This window comes from Felis catus, chromosome B3, assembly GCF_018350175.1.
Source record: "Felis catus isolate Fca126 chromosome B3, F.catus_Fca126_mat1.0, whole genome shotgun sequence".
In the NCBI taxonomy this organism is placed as follows: domain Eukaryota; kingdom Metazoa; phylum Chordata; class Mammalia; order Carnivora; family Felidae; genus Felis; species Felis catus.
This window is the reverse complement of record NC_058373.1, coordinates 80,730,656-80,758,132: the sequence shown is the minus strand read 5'-3', so window position 1 is coordinate 80,758,132 and position 27,477 is coordinate 80,730,656. Positions and strand designations below refer to the sequence as shown.

At 39.9% G+C, this 27,477-nt stretch overlaps 1 protein-coding gene and 1 pseudogene across 8 annotated transcripts in view; one reads left to right on the top strand and one right to left on the bottom strand.

Moving 5' to 3' along the window:
* Positions 1–27,477, bottom strand: part of AP4S1 (adaptor related protein complex 4 subunit sigma 1) — a 50,496-nt gene that overhangs the window by 2,230 nt on the left and 20,789 nt on the right. For 5 of the 8 annotated variants that reach the window (XM_045059766.1, XM_045059764.1, XM_023255640.2 and 2 more), the window contains exons 2-5: positions 17,761–17,963; positions 14,485–14,571; positions 13,573–13,641; positions 7,192–7,203 (exon numbers count right to left, since the gene is read on the bottom strand). In XM_045059766.1, coding sequence (XP_044915701.1) covers positions 7,192–7,203; positions 13,573–13,641; positions 14,485–14,571; positions 17,761–17,898 — 306 coding nt within the window. In that variant the 5' untranslated portion in view covers positions 17,899–17,963. Of the gene's footprint in view, positions 1–800; positions 4,713–7,121; positions 7,204–13,572; positions 13,642–14,484; positions 14,572–17,760; positions 17,964–27,477 lie in introns of those variants that run through there. The other 3 variants (XM_045059767.1, XM_023255641.2, XM_023255642.2) reach the window with 3 other exon arrangements.
* On the top strand, positions 10,790–11,620 carry LOC105260650 (annotated as a pseudogene).

Below are 27,477 nucleotides of genomic sequence, written 5' to 3'. Positions count from 1 at the left end.
AGCTCAGTACAAAGTGGAGTTGGGGAGCACAGGGGGCTGCATGAAAAATGGCCTGCAGAATCCCTTTTTGTTTTCATTAAGGGCAATGAAAGCCTTGGTGCATTGAAAATGTGAACTCATCCAAGATGATTTTCTTGGAGAGAGGAGATCTAATTTTAATCTGTCTATTTGAGTTAGTTTAGGGATCAAGCTGAAGACTTTGGTAAGTAGATGATCTAAAATTCAGATGTCCCCTTGAGCAAGAAGCCACTTGTTTTGAAATTCAGATTAGAATTGCTGCTGAATCATATCAACCACTGACATCCTCACATTGTAAAGACAAAGTCTTTCAACAAGTCTGAATTTCCCAACATCCTAGAAACATGAGTTGTTCAGTGAGATCACCCTGTACCGTGGGCATGTGACTGCCTGTCTGAGTATCTGGTTCAAACCCTTAATAACCATGTAGCTTTCTGGCACCATATAGGGAAAACACAGACCAAATCCAGTGTGAGGCAAAACCCTGAAAGCAGATTTCCACCTGGAATCATATGACTCCTTTAAAATAAGAATCCAGCTGTTGTTTACATCTTGATTTGGTTTATAAGCAACTTGTACACACTGGTGAAGCCAAGAATAATGGCATTTGAGCTGCATGTCAGGTGAGCAGGGACCAAAAAAAAAGCCCTATAATGCAAAGCCCTGTGGCAATAAACATAGGCAAACATGCTTCAACCCTGACATCTCAAATAGGATGAAGCGACAAAGGTCCAGGCTGTTGGTCTATTACTGTGGCGAGCTGAGAAGGGACTTTTTCAAGAAAGAGGGTCCTAGTTGCGGGTTACACTGAACTTGACTGACTTAAAGATCCATCAGGCACTTGGTTTCCCCTTGGGGACACCCTGTGGTTGGAGCTGATGTGAACTACAGCCAGCCTCCTAAAGAGCAGATTCAGAAAGCCCCACTTTTTCCCAATCCTGAGACCCAAAAGCCTTGCTGAATTTCTATGTGTAATGTGGATTGAAGTGGAACATCTTAGGACCCCAGTAATATTAGTGCCACCTGAAACCAATTTTCTAATTAAAATGTTTATGGTTCCCACATTGGAATTTCGGTCTCTGAATCATAAATCACTTTTTCAGTATGGTAATTTAACACCACTGTAGTGGTCTATTTATCCTTTAATAAGAGAAAACTGAGCAGCATACATTCAAATGGGACTTGAAAAGCAATTCTAAGGCAGAACTTAGCCTAGAAACTAAAATGTATAATTCTAGATTTTGGTCTTAGATCCCTTGTCGTCTTCCTTGGTTTCTCTTTCTTTCTTTCTTTTTAAGATCCTACCTAACAAAGTTGTTGAAAAACTAAGTGGGGTGGGGAAAAAACTTGCTTTCCTGTTTATATTTTAATTCAGTCTCCCATGCAATTAGGTAAACTGTGAAGGGCCTTGTGTTCACATTTTCTACAAAAATTCAAATATTATTCTATAGAAGACTCACGACAGTGCACAGTCCGGGATATACTCTACTGGTAATATAGTCTGCTGCTCACTTTTAGGCTTAGTATTGCCTCCTGTGAATTAGGCCACTGAAAAGGAATTTATCTTTTTTGTTTTGTTTGTTTTCAATAGGTTTTTCCTTAAAGACCCATTCATATTCTGAGAGCAACAAGACATCCAGGTGTAGTTTTTTTTAAATTTATATAGATTTATGTAAAATCACACAAATATGAAAGTCAACATTGGGTCAAATGAGCCTGTCCGTTTCTCTTGTTTTTTCCCCTAACACTGTTGCCCCTCATAACCCGCTGTCCCTATTTCTGAGTCAAACAGCTGGAAGCCGGAAGCGTGGAACAAAAGGAGTGGGCGGAAGGCAGGCAGGCAGACTTGGGCAGGTATAGTGGCGGATGGATATGGCGTCGAAGGACGCAGAGAACGCACTTAGAGAAAATAAGGAGACGGCGAAGGCCAGTGAGAGTCCAGTGAGAGTCGGAGAAGTCCGGAGGGCAGACCTGCTTAATCTGGAACCTTCACATCCCTTTCCCAGGTAAATGGCTGACTCCCTTGGGGACTGTTCATCATTCTGAGACTCTTCACTCATGACAGCACTGACTGCAGCTCTCGTGCTGACAAGGTTTTGGCTCCCTTGCCCCTCAGGGCCTCCCCTTCCCAAAGACATACTCCCTGAGCCCACGGGCCAGCTCTCACCCCTTGCAGCCCTGCTTTCAATTTACATACCTTAAAAAGAAAAAAAAAAAAAAGATGTTTAGAAATTACTCAATGTGAACGCCACTCCTGGAGAGCACGCTTACGAAGACCGGCAGATACCCTCATCATGTCCGACTCCTCCAACCGAAAACTAGGGTTTCCCCAAAACTTCTTTCCTACATCAGGAAAAACTTTGACAACACCAAGATAGCATGGTGACAGGCACTATATAAATGCCTTGTTAAGTCTTAAATCACCACAATCTCCAGATGATAACAAATTTTGTAAAAAAAAAAATATATATATGTATATATATAAATATACATATATATAAATATACATATATATATATACATATATATATGTATATATATATATATATATAATGTCAAATTTAATCTTCTAATTTTATAGCCATGGAGTCAAGGGCCCTGGAACCCGGAGACTGGTACCAGCTGTGTCCCAAAGTAGCCCTATGTTTTGGGACATGTCACAGAACCCCTCTGGGCTTCAGCCTTTTCATCTAAAAAATGAGGTTTTAACCTGATGATTGTGTAGTTTTCTTCTAGTTCCAAAGTACTCAAATCTTAGGACTCTAAATGTAACCTTCAGGAAGAGGGGAGCTAGTTTACTCCTATCTGACAATATCAAGCCATTCCTGATGTAATCACATACTCCATAATACCTCAAAAGAAATCTTTTGGTAATGACTTAATTTATTATTGTGACTTTCTGACAGAACATGGAGACAATTTCAGTTTATTTAGAAGCTACCACTGTGGTTTTGGAGGGATTCCCTGGAGAACTTTGTTCTTCTTACCAGCATTTCCAAAGCCCCTGGTTGAACAAGTGCTTTTGTGATTTCTCATTAAATCAATTTGAAATTATCTCCTAATCAGAGAAGCCCTATTCTGGTTTCTGGACCTCTAAAGGTGTTTGTAATTTTAGGATAGTAACGAAGGAACAAGAGGTTGATGCCCCACAGTGGGCTCTGGGCCCTAATCAGGGCCTGACTTCAAATCTTGGTGGTGCTGATTAGTGCTGCCTGGGTGCCTTCATTCCTCCAGGGATCACCATGGTAGAAAATTAGCTGAGTCACAGAGAGTGCAAGCAGGATGCAGGGAAGCCCTTCCTTCTCCCTCACCCTCAACTGCGATAAAGAGGTACTTTCACATCACCCACATGAGCTTTAAGGTTCTAGAACTGCTCAGGCTTTTGGGTTTTAAGGACTTAGAAAATAAAGATTTATTTAAAAGATATTTTTGAATCAAGAAAAACATTCTGGATTCTAGGCCTACTCTATATTTATGGTATAGGTGGCACTGCAATATAAATAGGGATTCCAGCCTGTTCCCCAGCTACTATACCAGGTTGTCTGTCATTCCTGCCCCCCACCCCCACCCCCATCCCCACCAGTCCTGGGGTAAGGGTTGGGGAGAGGTCTATACCAGTCCTGCTAGCAGCAAGCTCAGGTATATGGGTACCCAGTGAGTTTTGGGGACCAAGGTAGCTGAAGGGTGGTCAAGAAGTGGATTGGGTACCTGCAGGCTCTGGATAAGCATCCTCACCCCATGGAGAGAGAGATGTTCCTGAAGGAGAGCCAGAGTATTGCCCTCTAAAGCACAGGACCCAGGAAAGGGACGCTAGTTGTTGAAGTCTAAAGATAGCACTCCTGGATTCTACTCTAGCCCAAATAAACCAAGGTCTTTAAGCCTCTTTAAAGGCACCAAATACCAAAAAGGCTGTTAAGGTTTTCTGTACATTCACACATACCGTAAGTATGCACTGAACTGAGGAGGAATTGGGCATCTCCCACACAGCACTGTTCACTGGTGCCATTCCCTATTTACCAAAGCAGGTGGAGACAGCTCCTTTGAATTATCACTTGTCTGGAGAATTCAGCAAACCTGGGGCTACATAGCTGAACACATCTGGAGAAGCTCATTAGCTGATTCCTAAAAACCATCTTCATTCACAGAATGGGAAGTCTTAAATAAGTCTACTAGAGTGATAGGGCAAACTTTCCCTAAAGAAGCAGGGCCTCAGGAATTCTCTGGCCAACATTTCAACCCAGCAGGTGGAGTAGATCGCGAAGAGTGTATAGGAACTTCTGCACTGCACGTGAATGATTTATGTCACTGACATGCTTGGTCCCAAGAGTCTGCCCCTCTTGACACTAAATGCAACACACAGTTTCCATTTAGTGGAAGGGTTTTCAAGAAGCCGGAATTTCTGTCCTGATTTCTTGTGCTTAGGCCATTTTTTAAAATCTCATCTGTCATGTTCTGTGATGTTAGTCCTACTAGAACAGGCCCGTTCTAGGGCTTGTATACAAATGGTGCATTTTATTTCTCAAAGTCTAAACAGGTGGATTCTGGAAAGCTGCCCCATTCTTAAGGTGCTTCAGGCTGATAAAGCTTCTGGAGGAAAAGCTTGCAAGTAAAGGGCTTCTTGGGAATTCCGTGAGGTTTTGACTTCCATCCTCCGGGTGCTGCACCAAAGCCAAGCCTAAAAACATGTCTGTCTCCTGTGGGCGGACGAGGAAAGCTTTCTTAAGCCCAAGCAAGCACAAAGATGGGTGTTCTGAGTGTTGGGAGAACCAGCTCCAGGCTGCAGTGATTATAAGTTGCTCGTTTTCAGCTTTTCAAGGCCTGAGGAAGCTTTCCTGGCACAGCAGACCTAAACAATGTTAGCTGCTTCAGCAGCTTCCTGGTTACAGGCTACCAGGGTGGTGATGCAGAACACCTATGGTCCTGCACAGAGAAGGGGGCAGGAAACTGAGGCTGCATCTCCAACAGGCTCCCTTGTCTTACTGTTATGAAACTGGCATGTAGCGGTCTTCCCTGGACCCATGATAGTTAAAAAAAAAAAAAAAAACTAGGTATGAGGCAGACTAAAGACATGGGTTTTAATTAATTTTTTTTCAGATGGCTGAGGGTGGAAATCTTTTAAAAATGTTAATAGAAGACAGGTATCTCATATCCTACCTGCCCTGCTACCCGTTCCACTTTTAGGCCACCAGAAGTCCATGTGAAATTATGCCTGGAGCAAAGGCATACACTGCCAGGTCTGGAAAGACTTAGTTCCCTTCTCTTACCGACGCAAAATTCCTAATCTTTCAGGTGGATATGCCTAAGTAATTCCTAAGGCCAGTAAAATGTCAGTTAGTCAGAGGTACATCTGCAACTAACCCTGTAAGTTAATTGTATTTCAGTTAAAAAAAAATAAGGTAGAAAGGAAGGGAAGGCAAAAATGAAACTAAGTAAAATAGAGGGAAAGAATACAAACTGTGTGCCTTGGTGTGGAAATTAAATTTGAACAAGAATGCTGGAGCTCAGGGCACCTGGCTGGCTTAGTCAGAAGAGCATGCGACTCTTGATCTTAGGGTTGTGACTTTGGGTGTAGAGATTCCTTAAAAATAAAATCTTTAAGAAAAAAGAAAAGGAAAGAATGGTGGAGCTCATGACTTAGAGCTAGGCTATACCCCAGAGGGTTATAAAGACAAACCCGTCTCTACCTGTAGTTAGTACATAAGACACATCAATACAACAAGTTCAGCTATAATATGTACTCTGTTATATCTGACTCACTTTAATTTTCTGAACTTCTAGACCAGTTAGACTCTTTCTTCCTGTTCTAGGTGTAAGGTAACTCAGCTCACTTAGAGTCATGGCAACATCAAATACTAAGGCCGAGAGGGAATTAAAGCTCTTCTAGCCTAATTCTCTTATTTTGAAATAAAGGGGTTATGTGTCTTGTCCAACACATATAGTTTGGTGGCAGGTTTGAAAGCAGAACTTGGGTTTCTGTACTCCTAATGAAGTGTCTTAACAGCTTTTGCCATCTTCCTGATGATTTTTTAAATCAAAAGGCATTTTTATTATTCCCCTGTACAAGAGGAAGAGATTTATTGTGAGTTGCTTTAAAGGGCTTAGTTAAAATGGAATGTAACATGATGAATAAAAATAACACCTTAATACACGGCCTGGTCTTGGGTGTCCTAGGTCAAAGGGAGCATAGATTTAGGTCACTCACCACTAGAGGGCACTCAGATTTTCTGTCAATTTAAAGAGGCTCCCAGATACAGCCTCCAATTTGTCATCAACATGATGACATTTTCTATCAACAGTAAACGCTAAATGGCCATTTCCCCCAAATATACCAGTCTAATGGATATGTGTGTGGTATAGATATATATATCTATATCTATGTATCTATGTAGACATAGATATAGATATATATATAAACATGTTATAATTAATATATATTTATCTTAATGTTACTATTCTAGATTTAAGCCTGATGTTTTCCCAGTGGATTCTTTCATTTATTGTTTTCAAATGGTATGCAGATTTTTGTAGTAAAAATTAACTTAAAAAGTCCACTTGCTTCTCAGAGTACTTACAAAGCCCAGGGGGCCTGCTGAAATCCACAGGTCTGCAGTATTTGAAGCAAATAATATTTATTTGAGGAGGCCCTGGCATACTTTGATTTAAAAGGGAGAAGAAAGTGAAGAAAAGGAGAGCTTTCTCTGCTATAAAAGTAAATGGATACAAGTCAGGCAATTTCTTTAACCCTCCATTTTATCATCCTTGAAGGCCTTATTCTGATCACATGGGGGATTTCTGAAGATTTATACCTGGAGCCATGAAAATCCATTCTCTCTAGGAGGACCAAGCACTTTCTGACTGTGTTAGATTCTGGAAAGGTCTATTCTATATGCTTAAAAGAAGTTACACTATTATATATCAGTTATTATCAACTACTACCATAGTATTGCCATGTCTGAAAAACAGAAAAATCATAACAAGAATTATCTTTGTAAAAAAGGGCAGGGTTTCTGCAAAGCTGCTACCTACCTCTGACTACCTTGTTGGTTGTTGATGATCGGCATACTGGATTCTGCTGAATTGTTTTCCTGACCCAGGGCACTTACCTGATCAGGACTAGCCTGTGCTTTGCCAAGTACTGAGGAAAACCTGGCTCATGGCTTTGAAAAAGGATACATCTAATTCACTCTGGAAAAGAGAAAAGAGTACAAGGATGAGAATGAGCCCCTGGGACACGTGCGCTTAGCAGTTAGCAGCTGCCCTGGCCACAAGCCGGGGAGCAGGTGGGGGACGCAGCTCTGTACATAGAAGCGTGAGAACAGGAAGGCTCGGAGTCTGGGCTTGTGCTTTCTTTAAGAAGAAAAACAGGCTGCAGTTTAGAGGAATTTTGCCAACCAGAACAATTCATCTTTGAAAGGTAGAGGGACTAGACTAACTCAACCTGTTCAGATGACGTGTAGCTAATTTGATATGTGTATCAAAAGCCTTAATAATATGCATACCCTTTGAATCCATCAGTTTTATTTCTAGAAGTTTATCCTAAGGAGATAATTAGATAACAGCGTAACAATGTGTGATCGGATGTTCAGGGTAATGTTGTTTATAGTAGCAAATTATTGAAAACAAGCTAAGTATCTATCAAGGGGGGACTAGTTAAATAAATTATAGCAGATCCACAAATGAGGATACAGATATATAAGTACTGACATTGTTAAATAAAAGCAAGTTACAACATGGTATATTCAGTATTATCCCATGGATATATGTATATGTAAAGATAGATACAGATATAGTTGGATATAGACAGATACATAAAGTCTAAAAGGAAATGTACCTAATAGTATCTATCAGTAGTTCATGAACTTACTCATGATCTTCTCCCCTTTCTTTTTGCTTATATGTATTTTTAATTTTTTTTAGTGATCATAGATGTTTATATCATAAAAAAGTTGGGGTGCTTGGGTGGCTTAGTTGGTCAAGCATCCAAATTCCACTCAGGTGGTGATCTCACGGTTTGGGAGTTCGAGCCCTGTGTTGGGCTCTCTCTTCAGATCTTCTGTCTGTCTGTCTGTCTGTCTGTCTGTCTGTCTCTCTCTCTCTCTGTCCCTCCCCTGCTCATGCTCCCTCTCTCAAAAGTAAATAAACATTTAAAATAAAAGTCATAGAGGGAGAAAAAAGTAAACAGAGTTAAATTTGTATCTGGAAGGACTTCGGGTTTGTCAAGTGAAGGACTGAAAATGCTGAGCCCACCTCAACAGCCACTGTCCTCTCTTGCAAAACTGCCTCCGTTGAAGCTAACTGGGTTGGCTTTTTGTTTTGAAACGTGATGCTGAGATGCTTCCTTCAGCCCAGACAGCATGAGACTGATCTCCAAATTTAAGATTTGGAAACTAAGATTAAAAATAGTCTCAGAAAGAATGTTTAAAACTCACAAACCTAAAAATAAATCTTAGATGACAAGGCATTCTTTGAGTGGGACAGATTCTATTTTCTTTCCCATAGTATTCTTTTCCCTCCGCTTTTCTCCCCTTTCTGCTACTGTCATCCTAAACTGAGTCATCTCCCAGTACTGTCCGAGTCCTGTGTAATCACCAGTTTACATTAAATTCTAATCTTCACTTCTGTGGTTTATGTGGTCACTGACTCTCTTCCCAGAATTACAGCAAGAATTCAGCAATGTGCTATTTATTCTCAGTCACTGAATATAATAATAATAATTTCAAAAACCTTAGCAATGATAGCCCTTGTACTCACTCTTATCAGCCCAGGTTTAAAACATTACTCTTTTGGGAAATGTTATTCTTCTTGATAGGTGTTGCCTTAAAATGGCTGAACATGGCCAGCTCTGAATCACAGACCCTGACTTGCAAACCAGTCTGTCTTAAGAGAGTGGGAGTCAGGGGGGCCTGGGTGGCTCAGTCAGTTAAGTGTCTCCTGATTTTGGCTCAGGTCATGATCTCACTATTCGTGAGTTCGAGCCCTGTGTTGAGCCCTGCTTCAGGCTCTGCACTGATGGTGTGGAGCCTGCTTGGTATCCTCTGTCTGCCTCTCTCTCTGCCCCTCCCTCTCTCTCCCTCCCTCTCTCTCTCTCTCTCTCTCTCTCTCTCTCTCTATCTCTCAAAAATAAATAAATAAGTAAGTAAGACAGTGTTGTCAGGATTAAGCAGGAGCTAGAGCTGTGCTGTCTACTATGGTAACCACTAGCATCATGTGGTAAATTAAATGAACTAAAATTAAATTCCTCACTTCCTCCTTTACAGTAATCACATTTCAAGTTTTGAAAAGCCATACATGGCTGGTGCCTACTGTACTGGATAACACACATGGAACAATTCTATCGCTGCAGAAGGTTATATTTATTGGTCAGTGCTGATTTATGGCATCCTCTCCAAGCAGTCAATACAAACATGGAGTTTAAAGCCAGCCTCAGTGGCCCCTGTCTCCTCAAGGCCAGTCTGGAAAGGCCTGACTCCTTGCCATCTTCCAGCTTCAGCACTACTTCCTTCCTAACTAGATGCACTGCCATCCTGCAGGCCATGAGGCAGTTCCAAGATCCCACCCCTGAATGAGGAAGTGGCTGACAGTAAGCCTCATGCATTAAGTTAGTGGGTCTCAAATTTAAATATGCATCAGAATCATACAGGAGGCTTGTTAAAACACAGATTGCTGAACCTCAGCCCAGAATTCCTGATTCAACAGTTTGAGGTGGGCCCACAATTTGTATTTTTAGTAAGTTCCCAGGTGATGTTTATGTCGCTGGGAACAACACTTTGAAAACCACTGCACTAAGGCAATGAAGACAGGCTAGTTGATTGTCCCATGCAGAAGGAATTTGCCAAACAATTCTGGTATTAGGAGTTAGGCTGAAGATATAACTTCTTAACATGAGTTTTGCCCTTAGCAGGCTTTAGTGAACTCAATATTACTTATTATGGAGATTTCACTCACTGCCTCAGGAAGAAGCAGCCTAGAAACAGTTTCTTCCAAATCCTTTTATTTAAAAGCAAAATGAAAGAAGGGTGCCAGGGTGGCTCAGTCAGTTAAGCATCTGACTTGGGCTCAGGTCATGATATCATGGTTCGTGAGTTCGAGCCCCACATTGAGCTCTGTGCTTCCAGCTCAGAGCCTGGAGCCTGCTTTGGATTCTGTGTCTCCCTCCCTATCTCTGCTCCTCCCCTGCTCATGCTCATGCTCTGTCTCTCTCTCTCAAAAATAAATAAACATTAAAAAAAAATTTAAAGCAAAATGAAAGAAACATAACAACTTTGAAAACTCAGCTTGTGCCACTACTACCTCTCAAGAATATCTAACTAAGGCTCAGGAAGGCCTATGGGAGGAGAGTAAAACACCTTCACTGATTCTTTTTTTTTTTTTAACATGTGCTCTTTTGTTAAAAATGTTTATCAGGGCGCCTGGGTGGCTCAGTCGGTGAAGCATCCAACTTCGGCTCAGGTCATGATCTCACGGTCTGTGAGTTCAAGCCCTGCGTCAGGCTCTATGCTGACAGCTCAGAGCCTGGAGCCTGCTTCGGATTCTGTGTCTCCCTCTCTCTCTGACCCTCCCCCATTCATGCTCTGTCTCTCTCTGTCTCAAAAATAAATAAACATTAAAAAAATTTTTTTTTAAATGTTTATTTTTGAGAGAGAGAGAGAGAGAGAGAGAGAGAGTGAGAATATGAGCAGGGGAGGGGCAGAGAGAGAGGGAGAGAGAGAATCCCAAGCAGGCTCCACACTGTCAGCACAGAACCCAACTCGGGCTTTGATCTCAGGAACCATGAGATCATGACCTTAGCTGAAATCAAACTAAGATGCTCAAAAGACTGAGCCACCCAAGTGCCCCAGTAAATCCTTACACTTGTGGTCAACTGATTTTTAACAAGGGTGCAAGACAATTCACTAAGAGGGCGGTGGAGAACAGTCTTTTCAACCAATGGTGTTGGGAAAATTGGATAGCCACATACAAAAGAATGAAGTTAGACCCCACTTCATAGCATATACAAAAATTACTCAAGCTTTTCCAATCTGCCATCTGGAACCACCACCAGGATGCAGATTTTCGTGAAAACCCTTATGGAGAAAGAAGATCATCACTCTTGAGGCTGAACCCTCAAATACAACAGAAAATGTGAAGGCCAAGATTCAGGATAAGGAAGGCATTCCTGATCATTAGAGACTGATCTTTCCTGGAAGCAACCGGAAGATGGATATACTCTGACTACAACTGCAAAAGGAGCCCACTCTTCATCTTGTGTTGAGACTTTGTGTGGTGCTAAGAAAAGGAAGAAGTCTAAACACCACTTCCAAGAAGAATAAGCATAAGAGAAAGAAGGTTAAACTGGCCATCCTGAAATACTGTAAGTTGGATGAGAATGTCAAAATCAGTCCCTTTGTCAGGAGTGCCCTTCAGATGAATGTGGTGCTAGCCACTTTGACAGACATTATGGTGGCAAATGTTGCCTGACTTATCGCTTCAACAAACCTGAAGACAAGAAATTGTGTATGGGTTAATAAAAGACACAGGAGTAAATCTTCATGACATTAGGGAACTGTGAGATCATGACCTGAGGTGAAATCAAGAGTCAGACGCTGAACCAACTGAGCCACCCAGGTGCTCCAAAGCCTTTTTAGACATAACACCAAAAACATAAGCAACAAAAGAAAAATTAACTGAACTTCATCAAAATTAAAAATTATTGTAATTTGGGGCGCCTGGGTGGCGCAGTCGGTTAAGCGTCCGACTTCAGCCAGGTCACGATCTCGCGGTCCGTGAGTTCAAGCCCCGTGTCGGGCTCTGGGCTGATAGCTCAGAGCCTGGAGCCTGCTTCTGATTCTGTGTCTCCCTCTCTCTCTGCCCCTCCCCTGTTCATGCTCTGTCTCTCTCTGTCCCAAAAATAAATAAATGTTGAAAAAAACAATTAAAAAAAAAATTATTGTAATTCAAAGAACACTATCAAGAAAGTGAAAAGAAAGCCAGTGAAGGGGAGAAAATATTTTTAAATTATATCTGATAGGTACTCATATTAAGTTAGTTCAATCAAATAGATTTGTTTTTGTATTCAATCAGTTCACTCAAAGAGATTTGTATTCTGAATATAGAAAGAACTCTTACAACTCAACAATAAAAAGACAAATAGTGCAAGCGAAAAATGGGCAAAGGATTTGAAGACTTTTTCTCCAAAGAAGATATACAAATGGCCAATAAACACATGAAAAGCTCCTCAATGTTTGTTGTCCAGTAGTCAAATGCAAATCAAAACCACCATTGATTGGCCTCTATACCACTTCATACCCACTAGGATGGCTATAATCAAAGAGACAGATAATAACAAACTTTGGTAAGAACATGGAGAAATTAGAACCCTCAACCACTGTTAAAGGGAATTTAAATCATGCGGCCACTTTGGAAAACAGTTTGGTAGTGCGTCAAAATGTTAAACACGGAATTACCACATCACCTAGCAATCCCACTCCTAGGTAGACTAAAACTATGATGCCACACAAAAATATTTACACAAATGTTCAAAGCTGCATTATTCATAAGAGCCAAAAAGTATCAATAACCCACATATACATCAACTAATGAATAAATAAATAATATGTGGTATATCCATATAGCAGAATATTAATTGGCAATAAAAAGGAAAGAAGTACTGATACCTGATACAACATGGATGAATCTTGAAAACATTATGTTAAGTAAAAAAAGCCAGTCACAAAAGACTACATATTATACAATTCCATTTACATGAAATGTCTAGAACAGGCAAACCTATAGAGATAGAAAGTAGACCTGGAGCAGGTGGAGGGGGATCACTGGGAAGGAAATGCTAATAGGTATGGTGTTTGTTTGGGGTTAGGAAATATTCTAAAATTGACTGTGTGGTGGTTGCACAACTCGTGTAAATACTAAAACCTATAAACTTTATTTTACTTCATTTATTTTTTAAGATTTTATTTCTAAGTAATGTCTACACCCAACGTGGGGCTCAAACTCACAACCTCGAGATCAAGAGTCACACGTTCTACCTACTGAGCCAGCCAGGTGCCCAAAAAGGCCTGCATGCTTTAAATGGGTGAGTTTTGGGGTATGTAAATTATATTTCAATACAGCTGGGGTTTTGTTTTGTTTCATTTCATTTTTTTAAAAAGGGGTTCTGGGGAAGGAACTCATGTGTTCCTTAAGGGGAGTTGGTTTTGACCATCAAAGCAAGGGTTTGGATAGAAATGATTCCTAAACTAAAAAGGGTCCTGGTGCCTTAGGAGGGAAAGCAAAAGAAAAATAAGAGAGGGAGAATAAATTAAATAGCAAAGTCTCTTAATTAAAAGAAAGACATAAGAGGTTCTCAGTCTTGCAGAACTAAGTCTTTATAAAGATCTAAGGCACACATAGGTTTGTAACACTTTGATGAGCCAGAAGGAAAGGTAAAGAAAATGTGGCCTCATTTGAGTTTTAACTTTTGCACATTGAAGTTCTATATTAACATGTGTTCTTGATATAGACCTATTTCTGGGAAGTTGGGTTGAAGACAAAATCCATTTTTTTAGTTTTTAGACTTACCACGCGGCTGAAGTATTCATCTAAAACTTCCACAAAGTTATGGATGAATTCATAAATTGCCATCTCATTCTAAAATAAAAAAGGAAGGGTACAATTAGTTTTAGTATAGCTCATGTGGAAATTGGACACTGACAAATATTCAGAATGGTTCTATGACTCACTTGTTGGAAAGACGCTTATCGGTAGGGGAAATGTCAAAAATCTTAACCTCTAAGATTTTAAGTTCATAATGAGTTTAGCTGGACTGAAACCAGACCGAGTCTAGTGTTTAGGGTTTTGAGCGCTACTCCCTGACCTCGTCATCAAGTGGCTGAAGCAGTTTTTCAGGATCTTCTTGCCACTACTTTTCTGTTTGTGAAGATGGGGAAACTACCTCAAGGTTTGGTTCATACATAAAAAATAATCAACTTGAGATTTCCAAGTATTTTAGATCTTAAACAGTTTTTCAAGGATTCAATAGCCACAGGTACTGTTGATCTGGGACTGACATTTCTGGAAAGGTGAACTAAATCTGAGGAAATTCAATCACAACACAACCATATTTATCATTTGCTCTGGCTTCTTGTATATGAGCCTATATTTAACGCTACAACTGACTGGCCTGTACACATGTCTAAGCTGCCCCAGTGTGCCACAAAGAACACGGTAGGACATTGGTATTGCTTAGGGTTGAGGAAGGCATTCTGTGGTTTTGTGCTTCCCCACAAGCTACTCATCTAATCCAAGAAAAATCCCAGGTATTTCTTTTCCACACAGCTTTCCCTAACCTTGACAGAAACCAAGATCCTTCAAGAGTCAAGATAATTCTTAGGTAGGCAAGTAGGAAGGAATATATCAATTTACGGAGGAATAAAAATCAGACTATTATTCTTAGTTTTCTTGCATTTTCCATAGGCTCGTCTCTTATCTTACCTCAGTGTCATTAACTCCAACCACAATGAAGAGAGCTGCATACTGTCGATAAATCAGCTTAAAATCCTTAAATTCAATGAAAGAGCACTAGAAAAAACACAATTAGATATTAATTGCTATAGTTGACAAGTATTTTTAATTTTTTTAGTGTTTATTCATTTTTGAGAGACAGAGTCAGAGCATGAGCAGGGGAGGGGCAGAGAGAGAGGGAGACACAGAATCCGAAGCAGGCTCCAGGCTCTGAGCTGTCAGCACAGAGCCTGACTCAGGACTTGAACCCACAAACCGCGAGATCATGACCTGAGCTGAAGTCGGACGCTCAAATGACTGAGCCATCCAGGTGCCCTGACAACAAGTATTTCTTCAAAATGGCATGCATAATTTCTAGGTCCTGATTTCAGTATTGGGTCAACACATTCCTAGAAATCTACAGTTTAAAAATGTTAAACAATCTTTGTTGGTTGCCTCTTCACAATATTCAGGGGACTATGGAAGCATCTCTAGCAGGAGGCAGAGAAGGGATCTAGAAAAAAAGGCTCTGAGCATCCACGTGGGTTCCCCCTGAACTCCTTCTCATTCCTTTGCTTTGCTCTGTGTGGAAGTCAGCAGGCAAAGGTACCAGACTGCCCCCAACATGAAAATAAGCCAACATGACAAAGATTTTCTTCTTTCCATTTCCACTAGGCTCTTTTGGAAGCAATCAGAGGTTTAGTTTTGTCCTATTTAATAGCCAGTGAACGGCCAAATATACACGGCATACATACATGTATGTATCAAGAAAAATCTTGATTTCTTTTGTCTAGACCCATGAAAAGAATCAATGTAGACTCTTTTATAAATTATTTAAAATCTTGGCTTTTGTGGGGCAGATGATAGTCAAAATCTCCCATTGTAAACATTGCTTCCTAGGAGTTAATAACTAGTTTACCACCACTGACTTGTGGATAAAAACAACTCCCTCCCCATTCATCTCTCTCCTACATCCATTGTACAAAGGGTGTTGGGAAGGCACTGGGTAGACAGAAATTGGACAGCAGGCTAACAGCACATTGTTGCCCTTTCTTTGGACTGTTGGGTGTGCTTGACCAAATGTGATTGAACATGAACTGTATGGCTTTTTGCACTGGCATAATCACTTTTGGTGCCCGAATTGCTCTTGGTGTACCTGGAGATGAAGTGGTAAGTTTTAATTGTGAAATTTCTTCCATAGGAAAGTCATTTGAGAATCTAAAATGGAGGCATTTGAGGCTCTTATTTAAAATTAGGATAGGGGCACCTGGGTGGCCCAGTCAGCTGAGCGTCTGACTTTTGAATTCAGCTCAGGTCATGATCCGAGGGTTGTGGGATCAAGCCCCATGTCGGGCTCTGCGCTGAACATGGAGCCTGCTTGAGATTCTCTCTCTCTCTCTCTCTCTCTCTCTCTCTCTCTCTCCCTCTCTCTGTCCCTCCCCCTTTCTCTTTCTCTCTCAAATTAAAAAAAAAGAAAATTATGATAAAAGAAGTACAGGACCATTCTGCAGCTTTTGTTCACTGTAGAGCCAGTGTGATTTCTGCTCAGTTGGATCTTTCAAGGAAATACATCCTTGTTGAAAGAACTAAAGAACATTTTTCAAAGCCTCTCAGGAGTTTCTGACATACAACAACAACAACAACAACAACAAAAAGACAAAACAACAGCAACAACAACAAAACAACGAAGTACCTTTGTGGATAACATAAAAATTAAGCTGAGATTGTGTTACTTCAGTGCCTAATTATCCCAAAGCCCAGGGAGTTCCTTTTAAAATCTAAAATAATTTAGAATGCTTCAAAATTATGTAACAGTATATTCATTCCAAAGCATGTATTTCCAAGGGTAACCTATCAGTGAAAATAGTGCCTGAAATTGTGCAGCGCCTGCATTCTGCAGAAAGATTCAACAGGAATACTTCTGGAGTTTGTTTATGTTTACTTAAAGTATGTGGCTATTAACACGGCCCTTTAATAGTTTCTGTTCCCTTTAGACAACTAAATGAGACGGTGTGTGCCATGGCAGGCCAAAGTGGTAATTCAAAGAGGACTCTGAGATGTTGAGACTGGAAAATCAATTTAGAAGCCAAGGGAAACACAGTTCCAACATGTAACTTCTGAGCACAGATGGACCTTAATATTTTAAGACTTAGCAGGGGTTCCCACAGGCAGCCTTTCTACATATGCTGTGAAATGGAGAAGTGGCAAAATTAATGGGCGATTTAAACAGGCTTTCTGATTTTGCTGCACTTTGTTCAGTGATTTTCAGTGGACTCAAAGTTTAGGACCTGGATTCAGTAATTATCCAAGTAAACTTCTTTGTAAAAATGAACTCAGTTTTTAAAATTCCTATTCGTTATTATTTTAATGATTTTATTTAACCTCAATTTTGACAGAATGGATAGATTTACTATTTTCTATTAATTTTTAAATTCCACTTACTCCATCTACATCATAACACAAGACAAGTTCCAATCAAATTTGTTGTTTTTTTATTTTATTTTTTTAAAGTTTATTTATTTTTTATTTTTATTTTTTTTTGAGAGAGAGAGGAGACAGAGTGCGAGTAGGGGAGGGGCAGAGAGAAAGGGAGACACAGAATCCGAAGGAGGTTCCAGGCTTTGAGCTGTCAGCACAGAGCCCGACGAGGGGCTTAATCCATGAACCGTGAGATCATGACCTGAACTGAAATCAGACACTTAACCAACTGAACCACCCAGGCACCCCAAATTTGTTTTGTTTTTAAGTCACTAGTTCTAGTATTACGTTGGTGTTAAGTTTATAAAAACGATAAGCAGAAAAAAAATTACACTTCACGTGAGGATCATATTGTCGTCCTCTGGCACCAAGTCTGTCTCGAGTGCTCACCTCTATACCAATCATCTGACCTTCGTCCCTTGGCTTAAAGAAAGCCACCTGCTAGAGGCACTCCTGAGAGTTGTAAGGGCTAAATTCATGTGAACAAAAAAAAAGAAGATGCCTATTAGCTGGAATAAATTTGAGCTGCCACTTCCACAGTGCATTGAGACAAATATGCTGGCCTAAATAAGAACTCAAGATGTTTCCTGGTTCTCCTTGTTTGTGTTTTCCTTAAGGGGATATAAAGAGAGCTATACTTCAGTCTTCATGTCACTTCATTTGTTATTGTCCCTAATAGCTATGGAAAGAATGTAGTTCAAAGAAAACGATGGCCCTCGAGACTCAGTAATAACAGACCTGCCATTGACAAGTTGAATACAGAGATAAAAGAGAGAATCAGAAACTTACTTGCTCATTGGATCGGGAGAGACAGCTCCTTATGACTTCTGTTTCCAGAAGTGTACGCTTATTAATCTCCACATGTTCATAGTACTTAGAAAGTCGGGTCTGCCCTTGTTTATTCACCATGAGGAAAAATTTTATCATTTTTCCTGGCCAGTATTTTTCCGGATAGTTCAAAAGTTATGTCAAGGGGTATCTGAAACTAGAACCTGAGGGATGAAAGAACAACGAAAAGGTGAGATCAGTCCTCAAAGAATAGTATTAAATGTGTTCTACATATGAAGCAGAAGTAAATAAAATGTGATCTGATAATACTGATCTTTACTTCTATTAATTAAATGAGGTTTTAATAAGTAACTAAACATACATTTTCATTAGCTATCTTCCAAAACATAATTTTGAGTCTCCACAGTCCTTCTACTCCTATTTGTTCATTTGATTCATCATTTTTTTTCTTTTGGCGCCAACTATGTGTCAAGTACTAAGAGATTACAAAGAGGAAGAAGCAGTGATTTTTTTTTTTTGCAATGTTTAGAACATTTTTTAAATTTTTTAAAAATGTTTATTTACTTTCGAGAGAGAGAGGGCACAAGCAGAAGAGGGGCAGAGAGAGAGGGAATAGAACATTTTATTAAAGTACAAAACTACTGGCATTAAATGAAATAGAAAAACAGTAAATATTTACAGAAACATTGATCACACCACTCAAGTCATACACATGTAAAAATGCAGAAAGGTCTTAAAAAGTTCAGAAGTTGAAAATTATGGAGATTTCCCAAAATGGATAGAACTGCTCCCTGCTGAGTATGGCACTGATATAAGACTTGAGTGAATGCCGTCCCCTACTTTCTGTAATCCAGTACTACCTGGAAATGTGTTCCTTGGGAGATTCAGACTTGGAGCCATCCTGAGAGGACAAGTTAAGAGTTGACATAGGTCTAACTTGTGGTCTGATTTTCTTCATCCTACCGACTGTGTTGAGGTTATAAGGACACAGCCAGGCTATTTTTCTTCAGCTTCTGCTAATATTCAAAAGGATATGAAGAATATAAGCAATTTCTCATTGCTTGAGCAAAAATTCAGTACATGAAAGGCAGAGTGGAGGGTATTTGTACTAGAACTATAAAGTTCTGTCTGATGGAAAATTAAGAAGTAGTGATTTCTGATCTTCTGATCTTTACCCCTAGCAAAGGTCCCAGGTAGGTAAACAAGAAATAGCAGTACAAGGAGATGAGTTGTGATGGGGACAGGTATACGTCTATGGTACACAGAAGGGAGGGATAGGGAACATCATGGGAGAGTTGGAAATGGCTTCCCAGGGAAGGGGCATTTAAGCAAGATCTTGAAGAATGAGGGACTGTGGGGCAGAGAAAACAGGGGTAGCTTTGTAAAGTTCACTGCAGATGTAGTTCAGGGGGCAAGCATAATAGTTGCAGGAAATTGAGCTGCTCACATAAAATAAAGTTGGCTTTAGAAGTCACACTAAGGAATGTGAACTTTATTTTATGGGCAGTGGAGACAAGATCTAGAGTGAACTTTTCTTTCCTCAGTGTTGGAAGCCATAGTAGTAATCTCCACTCTTTGCCAAAGTCCCCCCATAAGGCCCTCTAACAAGTCCTATGTAAGGTCCTACATCAAGCAATTTACATATTTTCTTTATTCTCACAAGTATCTGAGTCAGGTACTTGTGTTATCCCCATTCTAAGGCCAAGCAAATTGAAGTTTAGGGATGTTAAACACCCATAGTCTCTATATTACTTTGGGTCAGAAATGAGGTGCAGCTCAGAGGTCAAGCTCATGCACAGATCCCTGACACCTGCTAACTTGTCCTTATCACTCAAGGGTTCATGCTTGCAGTTTTATTTCTAACTCAGGTGTATTGAATCTCATGCTTGTTCTTCCTATACTTATTCTGTATTTTGAAATGATCAGTGCAAAAGAGCACAATATTGACAATGACTAGTGCTCCTTTCTCTTCTTTTCTTCCCTCCCTCCCTCCCTCCCTCTCTCTCTTTCTTGTTTTAATGTTTATTTATTTTCAAGAGAGAGACCAGAGCGCAAGCAGGGGAGGAGCAGAGAAAGAGGGAGACAGAGAATCCAAGACAGGCTCCAGGCTCTAAGCTGTCAGCACAGAGCCTGACGCTGGGTTGAACCCACAAACTGTGAGATCATGACCTGAGCCAAAGTCGGACGCTCAGCCATCTGGCCAGTGCTTCTTTCATTATGAGTATCAGAATTACCTCACTGACTCACCTGCCAGTATCATATTCACATTTTGGAATATCCTTGAAAATTCAGTGCAAAAGACCAAGGTTAATAATAGTTCTTAAATGAACTTGTAAAATTTGGAATAATTCTACAGAGAAAGTTGCAACAGATTATGGGATAATTCTTAGACCAAGTTTTGTGTTATTTTTTGCCCTCCCAGTTCATCTCATTTCCTGAACCCTATCAGACAGGTGGTTATCTCACAACAATTCCAAACATTAAGAGCTAGAAAGAGCCAGGCCCAGTCTGGCAAAGCCTGGGCTACTGTGTTCATTCAGGGTGCAGAACAGGATGTTATCTAGACCCAGCTGGGGACATGGCAGCTGTGCCAGTGGGGGGGAAGGGCTGTGGTCATTCACTCCCTTTTCCAGGAAGATAGGCTCACTACTGTAGGTGGGATTGCAACATACTCTGTTTAGTCATTTGGTATTAAGGGCTGCTTTTCTTCTCACAAATTACTGCCAGTAAATTATGGCCAGCAACTAGTAAATTAAGTTATCACCCATTCTTTTAGTCCCTTTTAGCAAAGTTAGCAAAGTTTAAAACAATCTTCAGGGCATCTGGGTGGCTCTGCCGGTTAAGCGTCCAACTTCGGCTCAGGTCATGATCTCACAGTTTGTGGGTTCAAACCCTGCATCGGGCTCTGTGCTGACAGCTCAGGGCCTGAAGCCTGCTTTGGATTCTGTGTCTCTCTCTCTCTGCCCCTTCCCAGCTCACGCTCTGTCTCTCTATCTCAAAAATAAAGAAACATTAAAAAAATTTAAAACAATCTTCACAAAAGTTAGAAATTACAGTCCTAGACTCTGGATTCCAGCTGCCAGGTAGAAGAAAATAAAATATTGTCACAAAGGTACTCATGGCCAAACCTTTGCCTCTAAATGTCTTGGTTGCATTAAGTGGTAAAATGAGATGTAAAATGATCACATTGAGATGATACACCAACAGATCAAATTGGTTTCTACCTTAACAAGCACAGCATTCCTTCCCACTGACTTCAAGAGCAAGGATGGCAAACAAGGGCGTGTTGAATTGACAGTCATTAGGATGCAAGTCTTGAAAATAGTAGCTGAAGGCATCTAAAGACTCGAATACATCATCTTTTTTTTTTCCTGCATGCTCATAAACAGTTACACAATTTATAACTGTAGGATTACACAGTGGTAATAGTGGCCAAGCAAAACTGTAAACTCTATTATAAAATACACAATGCCGAAATATACAATGTGGAGACTCAGAGACAAGTACATGTTTGAGAACAGAAGATGAATGCTTTAAGCAACTATCCTGGTTACTCATCATCGGGGAGGAGGGAAGTCAAATAATTATGAAACTCAGGTAGGGCAGTAAGGAAAGAATATGCTTAGACAAGTGCTGGGAGTGGCCAGGGAGCAGGTATGAACTTCCTGTGTTTATAAAACTCTGCATTCAGCAACACACAAAGCTGGGCAAGATGTTTGATTGCCAGAAGTTAGGGGATTCTATGCCCAAGAGCCTGTATGAATCAAGGACGAATGAAGAAGGGAAATTTCATTGGGGAAAGCATTCTGCAAAGGGTGCTAGGATGCCTAAAGGCCAAGATGAGGGAGGCTGGTAGAGTCGTAGTAGAATATGAGCAGATCAATGTCCCAAGACCCCATATGATGGAACCTTAATGCCTACAGAAAAGACAGACTGGAAAGATTGAAATACATACTGAATTGGGCATCACTGTCATATTTCTGATGATGTAGTCTGGGAGTTAGAACTGGAAGAGTCTTTACAAACTGTCCTATCCAAAGATGACAAATAGATTTCAACTTGGGTGCCAACTGTGACTAACTGTATTAGCTGCTTTGAGCACCATGTTGGGAAGGATTCTGGAACTGTTCAGGTTCAAAGATGCCTTGAATGGTTAGTAATGTCAGTTGTGGGTTAGGAAGCAGGGTGTGGCAACATATGCACCTCACATCTGTCTTCCCCAATGTGCACTCTCTTCATTTTGCAGATGGGAAAACTGATAATCTGGGATGTAGAGTGAAGTCCTGAATTCGGGTATCCTGACTTAGAATATAATGCTCTCTTTATCACATTGCCTCTATGCCTTGCTCAGTGTATTAGTGTCATTAGTGTTCATTTAAACTAAATAAGCATCAACTTTAGGTAGCTCTGGGAACAATCAAGTCAATTTCTCTAATGCTGCTGCACAATTTGGGAAATACCAAACTATGACAATGCATGAAAATGGTAGAGTATGAAGTTTCTAGAAATGAAAGTGGTATTTGATGATGGCTAATATCCTTTCTAGCTCCAGATTATTCTAGTACACACACACACACACACACACACACACACACACACACACACGTAATATTAGACAAAAACAATCTTGCCCCCATAAAAGTGATTGAAATAAAATCCTTCAAGTTAAGAAGCAAATTTCCACCAGGAAAACATAAAGTCCTCATACAGCATAATAGTAAAAATGTATGCATTGGGGCTTCACAGTTAGTTTTTTGATCCTGGGCAAGTTACTAATCTTTTAGTACTCAGTCCCTGGTACAATTGGAATAACAATAGTACTTTCTGGGTTGTGAGGATTAGAGGAGTTAGTGTGTGTGTGTGTGTGTGTGTGTGTGTGTATATATATATATATGTATATATATATATATATATATATATATATATATATATGGTTTTTTTTCTTAAACATTAACATTTTATTTTATTTTTACATTTTTTTTTAGTTTGTTTTATTTTGAGAGAGAGAGGGAGGGGGAGAGTGAATGGAGGAGGGGCAGAGGAAGAGAGAGAATCCCAAGCAGGCTCCGTGCCCAGCATGGAGCCCACTACCCTGGGATCATGACCTGAACCAAAATCAAGAGTTGGACACTTAACCCACTGAGCCACCCAGGCGCCCCAGTATATGTGATGTTCTTAAAACAGTATTTGCCAGTTAGGTGCTATATAGGTGTTAGCAAATGTTATTATGATAATATATCACCTTTTTTCTTCAGTGAAGCCTTTCCTGCTTATCCCAATCCCCTCTTTCTTTTTTTTTTTTCAAGTATATTCATTTATTTTGAGAGAGAGAGTGTGTGTGCATGCGCTAGCGAGCACAGGGGAGGGAGGGGGAGAGAGGGAGAGAGACAGAGAGAGAGAGAGAGAGAGAATCCCAAGCAAGCTCCCCACTCTTGGTGGGGAGCGTGACACAGGGCTCAAACCCACAAACATGTGAGATCACGACTGAGCCGAAATCAAGAGTCAGATGTTTAACCGACTGAGCCACCCAGGTGTCCCCCAGTCCCCTCTTTCTAACCATAAAGAGCTGGCTATTTTCTCCTTGAACTCATTACTGTATCTTATAAAACTTTTCATCCTGTATAATCATTATTTCATTACATGCTGAGCTGCCCTACAAGACCAGTGATTTCACTTTTTCATTGTGACAGTAAGAGATGTATTTTACATTGTGACCCAGCATACAGGTACATATATATCTGATTCAAATATATATGAAGTTTACCAAACAACACCTACCCGTACTATATGTATTGTACTCTAGTGATTTCTATGACATTTTATAAAAAATGTAGTTGTGAGGTATTTGGGTTACACAAGATATATGGATTTTTCAAAACTTACCAAATGTACATTAAAGATTCATGAATTGGGGTGCCTGGGTGGCGCAGTCGGTTAAGCGTCCGACTTCAGCCAGGTCACGATCTCGTGGTCCGTGAGTTCGAGCCCCGCGTCAGGCTCTGGGCTGATGGCTCAGAGCCTGGAGCCTGTTTCCGATTCTGTGTCTCCCTCTCTCTCTGCCCCTCCCCCATTCATGCTCTGTCTCTCTCTGTCCCAAAAAATAAATAAACGTTGAAAAAAAAATTAAAAAAAAAAAAAAAAAGATTCATGAATTTAGTGGTGCCTAGGTTGCTCAGTTGGTTAAGCCCCTGACTTCAGCTCAGGTCATGATCTCACAGTTCATGGGTTCGAGCCCTGCCTGGGGCTCTGTGCTGATATCTCAGAGCCTGGAGCCTGCTTTGGATTCTGTGTGTCTCTCTCTCTGCCCCTCCCACTCTTGTGCTCTGTCTCTCACTCTCTCAAAAATTAAAAAAAACATTTAAAAAAATTCATGTATTTTATATAAATTTTACATAAAAATAAACTAATACTTTAGTTAATGATATTCATGTATTTGGGAGAAGTATATTGATATCTATAGTTTACTTTGAAATGCACCAAAAAACTAAGATAAATTAATGGATGGATAGAGAAATAATAGATGGTTAGATACATGATAAAGTAATATAGTAAAATGTTAATGGTAGAATCTTGGTGGCGAACATACACAAATTCACTGTGCAATTCTTTCAACTTTGTAGTATATTTGAAAACTGTTGCAATGAAATGTTGAGGAAAAATGCTAGTTGTGGGACACTGGTTTTTTTTAAATTCATATATTTAGAGCAGTTTGATTTATAGAAAAAATTGCAAAGACAGTACAGAGTTCCCATATACCCATACCCCATTTCCCTTATTATTAACATCTTATGTTACAATTAATGAATAGCAATACAGTACATGATTATTAACTGAAGTCTATACTTTATTCACATTTCCTTATTTTTTACCAAATGCCCTTTTTCTGCTCCAGGACCCTATCTAGGATACCACATTATATTTAATCTTCATGTCTTCTTAGAGTTCTCTTGGTGCTGACAGTTTTTCAGGTTTTTGATGACCTTGACAGTTTTTTTATTTTTTTTAATTTTTTAATTTTTATTTATTTTTGAGAGAGAGAGAGAGAATGAACAGGGGAGGGGCAGAGCGAAGGAGACACAGAATCTGAAGCAGGCTCCAGGCTCTGAACTGTCAGCACAGAGCCCATTGCGGGGCTTGATTTCATGAACCCTGAGATCATGACCTGAGCCGAAGTCGGCCTCAACTAACTGAACCACCCGGGCGCCCCGATGACCTTGAGAGTTTTAAAAAATACTGGTCAGGTATTTTATAGAATGTCCTTCTATTGGGTTTGTTTGATGTTTTACTCATGATTAGACTGGTTATGGGTTTTGGGGAGGAAGACCATAGAGGTAAAGTGATATTTTCATCACAACACGTGAAAGGTACATACTATCAACACAATCTATCACTGTTGATATTGACCTTGGTCACCTGGCTGAGATAGTTTTTGTCAGGTTTCTCTACTGTAAGTTTATTCCCCCCTTTGTATACTGTACTTTTTCGAGGGAAGTCATTATATGTAGCCTAAATTTAAGGGGTGGAAAGTTATGTTCCATCTCTTTGAGGGAGACGTAAATTAAATTATTGGAATTCTACTGCACAGGAGTTCTATCTATTGTACGTATTTATTTATTTATTTTTTATTTATTTATTTATTAAATCACTTGTTTGTATCAATAGAAACTCATGGATATTTTATTTTATACTTTGGGTTATAATTCAGTATGACCCACTGGTTTTTAATTTCAGAAGCCACTAGAGACCTGTGGCCCAAAAGTTTGAAAAAACACTATACTAGAACATGAACTTGTGGGTAGGGTCCATATCTTATTTCAGATTTTGCACAGTGCCTAGTATATACAGAATATCCAATAAATGTTTACTGAATGAATGAATGAAATAATAATCATATAAGTATTCAAACAAAGCAGACATATAAATTACCCTGGTACCCTAATTCCTGCCCCAAAGCCTGTCAGTTTTCTCAAAGAAAACCAATGTTTTTACCTTTAGTGTATATCTTTCTGGAGTTTCTATACATTTACATGTAAATATGCATGCAAGTATGGCAACTGTATTTTTTAAACCTAAGTGTAAACAAAGTATATCAAGAGGTTAGCCAAGTGTTTATTCTCTTCTGGTAGCTTTAAATGAACCAGGTCCACTCACAAAGCCCTGGCTGGGGATCCTACAAAAAGGCACTAAAGAGATGCGTTTTGGAATTCATCAGGAGCACCTCCTGTTGAATCATTCTAGCTCAGGCTTTCCTGGGTCTTTGTCCTCTTGGATCCGGTGCCTTGGCTCCCATTCTTTCTCTGGCCTTAGTTCTTAATGACCTGGCTTGGAGTTCTGCAATCTTCCAGGACTTGACCTTTGGTATTTGCCCTCTGGCTGTAACCCCTGAAGCCTTTGGCACCCAGCCCTTGCTCTGTCAACTGGGAGCAAAAGGCAGCTTACAGAGAGGCGGTGGAAGATTAAATGGGGTAAATAATGTAATTCTTGTAAAACATTTAACACACTGACTTCTTTCATTTCCTCTCATTGTGTATTAAACTGGAAAGACATGCTAAGATTATAAGGAAACAAGTGTCTGTATACATTGTTAGTGGCCCCTTAAATTGTTACAAATTTTCTACAATGTAACCTGATACAATTTAACCAAAAAAAAAAAAATCATGAAAATTATTCTACCTTTTAACTCAAGCATTTCAGTCTTGAGAATCTATCCTAAGGTATAATTTAAAATCCATACGCATGAAAAAATAGCAACATTATTTACAATAGTGAAAAATGAAACAAGCTCAGATACTACAGAGAACCAAGTGTTAAATGGACACCAACTTGATGTATTTTAACCATTAAAATAAATACGCAGACTTTGCAGAAAAATGGGAAAATGTAGATAAAATAATGTTAAGTCACAAATCAGAACACCAAATTCTATACCCACATGGATTACTATTATGTAAAAGCAAGATCTGAATAAAGATTATAGAGACTGGATAGATGGGGTGCCTGGGTGGCTCAGTTGGTTAAGCATCCAACTCTTGATTTCACCTCAGGTCATGATCTCACGGTTTGTGAGTTTGGGTTCTGCACTGATAATGTGGAGCTTGCTTGGTATTCTTCTCTCTCTTTCTGCCCCTCCCCTGCTCATGCTCTCTCTCCCTCAAAAGAGAAAAAAGAAAAAAAAGATTACAGAGACTAGACAGAAATCATATAAAAATAAGAAATGAAACAAAAAAAAAGAAAAAGATTAAACAGATGAACCTTGGAAACATTCTGCTAACTGAAAGAAGCCAATCACAAGGAAAATATATTGCATGATTCCATTTATATGAAATGTCCAGAATGGGAAAATCTCTAGAGATAGTAAGTAGATGAAGGGTTGCCAGGGATGGGAGTTTGGGATGGGAGGTGTGATGGTTGCACAAGTGTGAGTATATAAAAGCCATTGAATTGCACACTTTATTTATTTGAGAGAGAGAAAGAGAGAGGGCATGAGTGTGTGGGAGGGGTAGAGAGAGAGAGGGAGAAAGAGAGAATCCCACACAGGCTCTGCACAGTCAGCGGGGAGCCCAACGTAGGGCTCGAACCAAGGAACTGGGAGATCATGACCTGAGCTGAAGTCGAGAGTCGGATGCTCAATTGCCTGGGCTACCCAGGTGCCCCTGAATTGTATACTTTAAATGGGTGACTTGTATAGTATGTGAATTATATCTCAATAAATCCTGT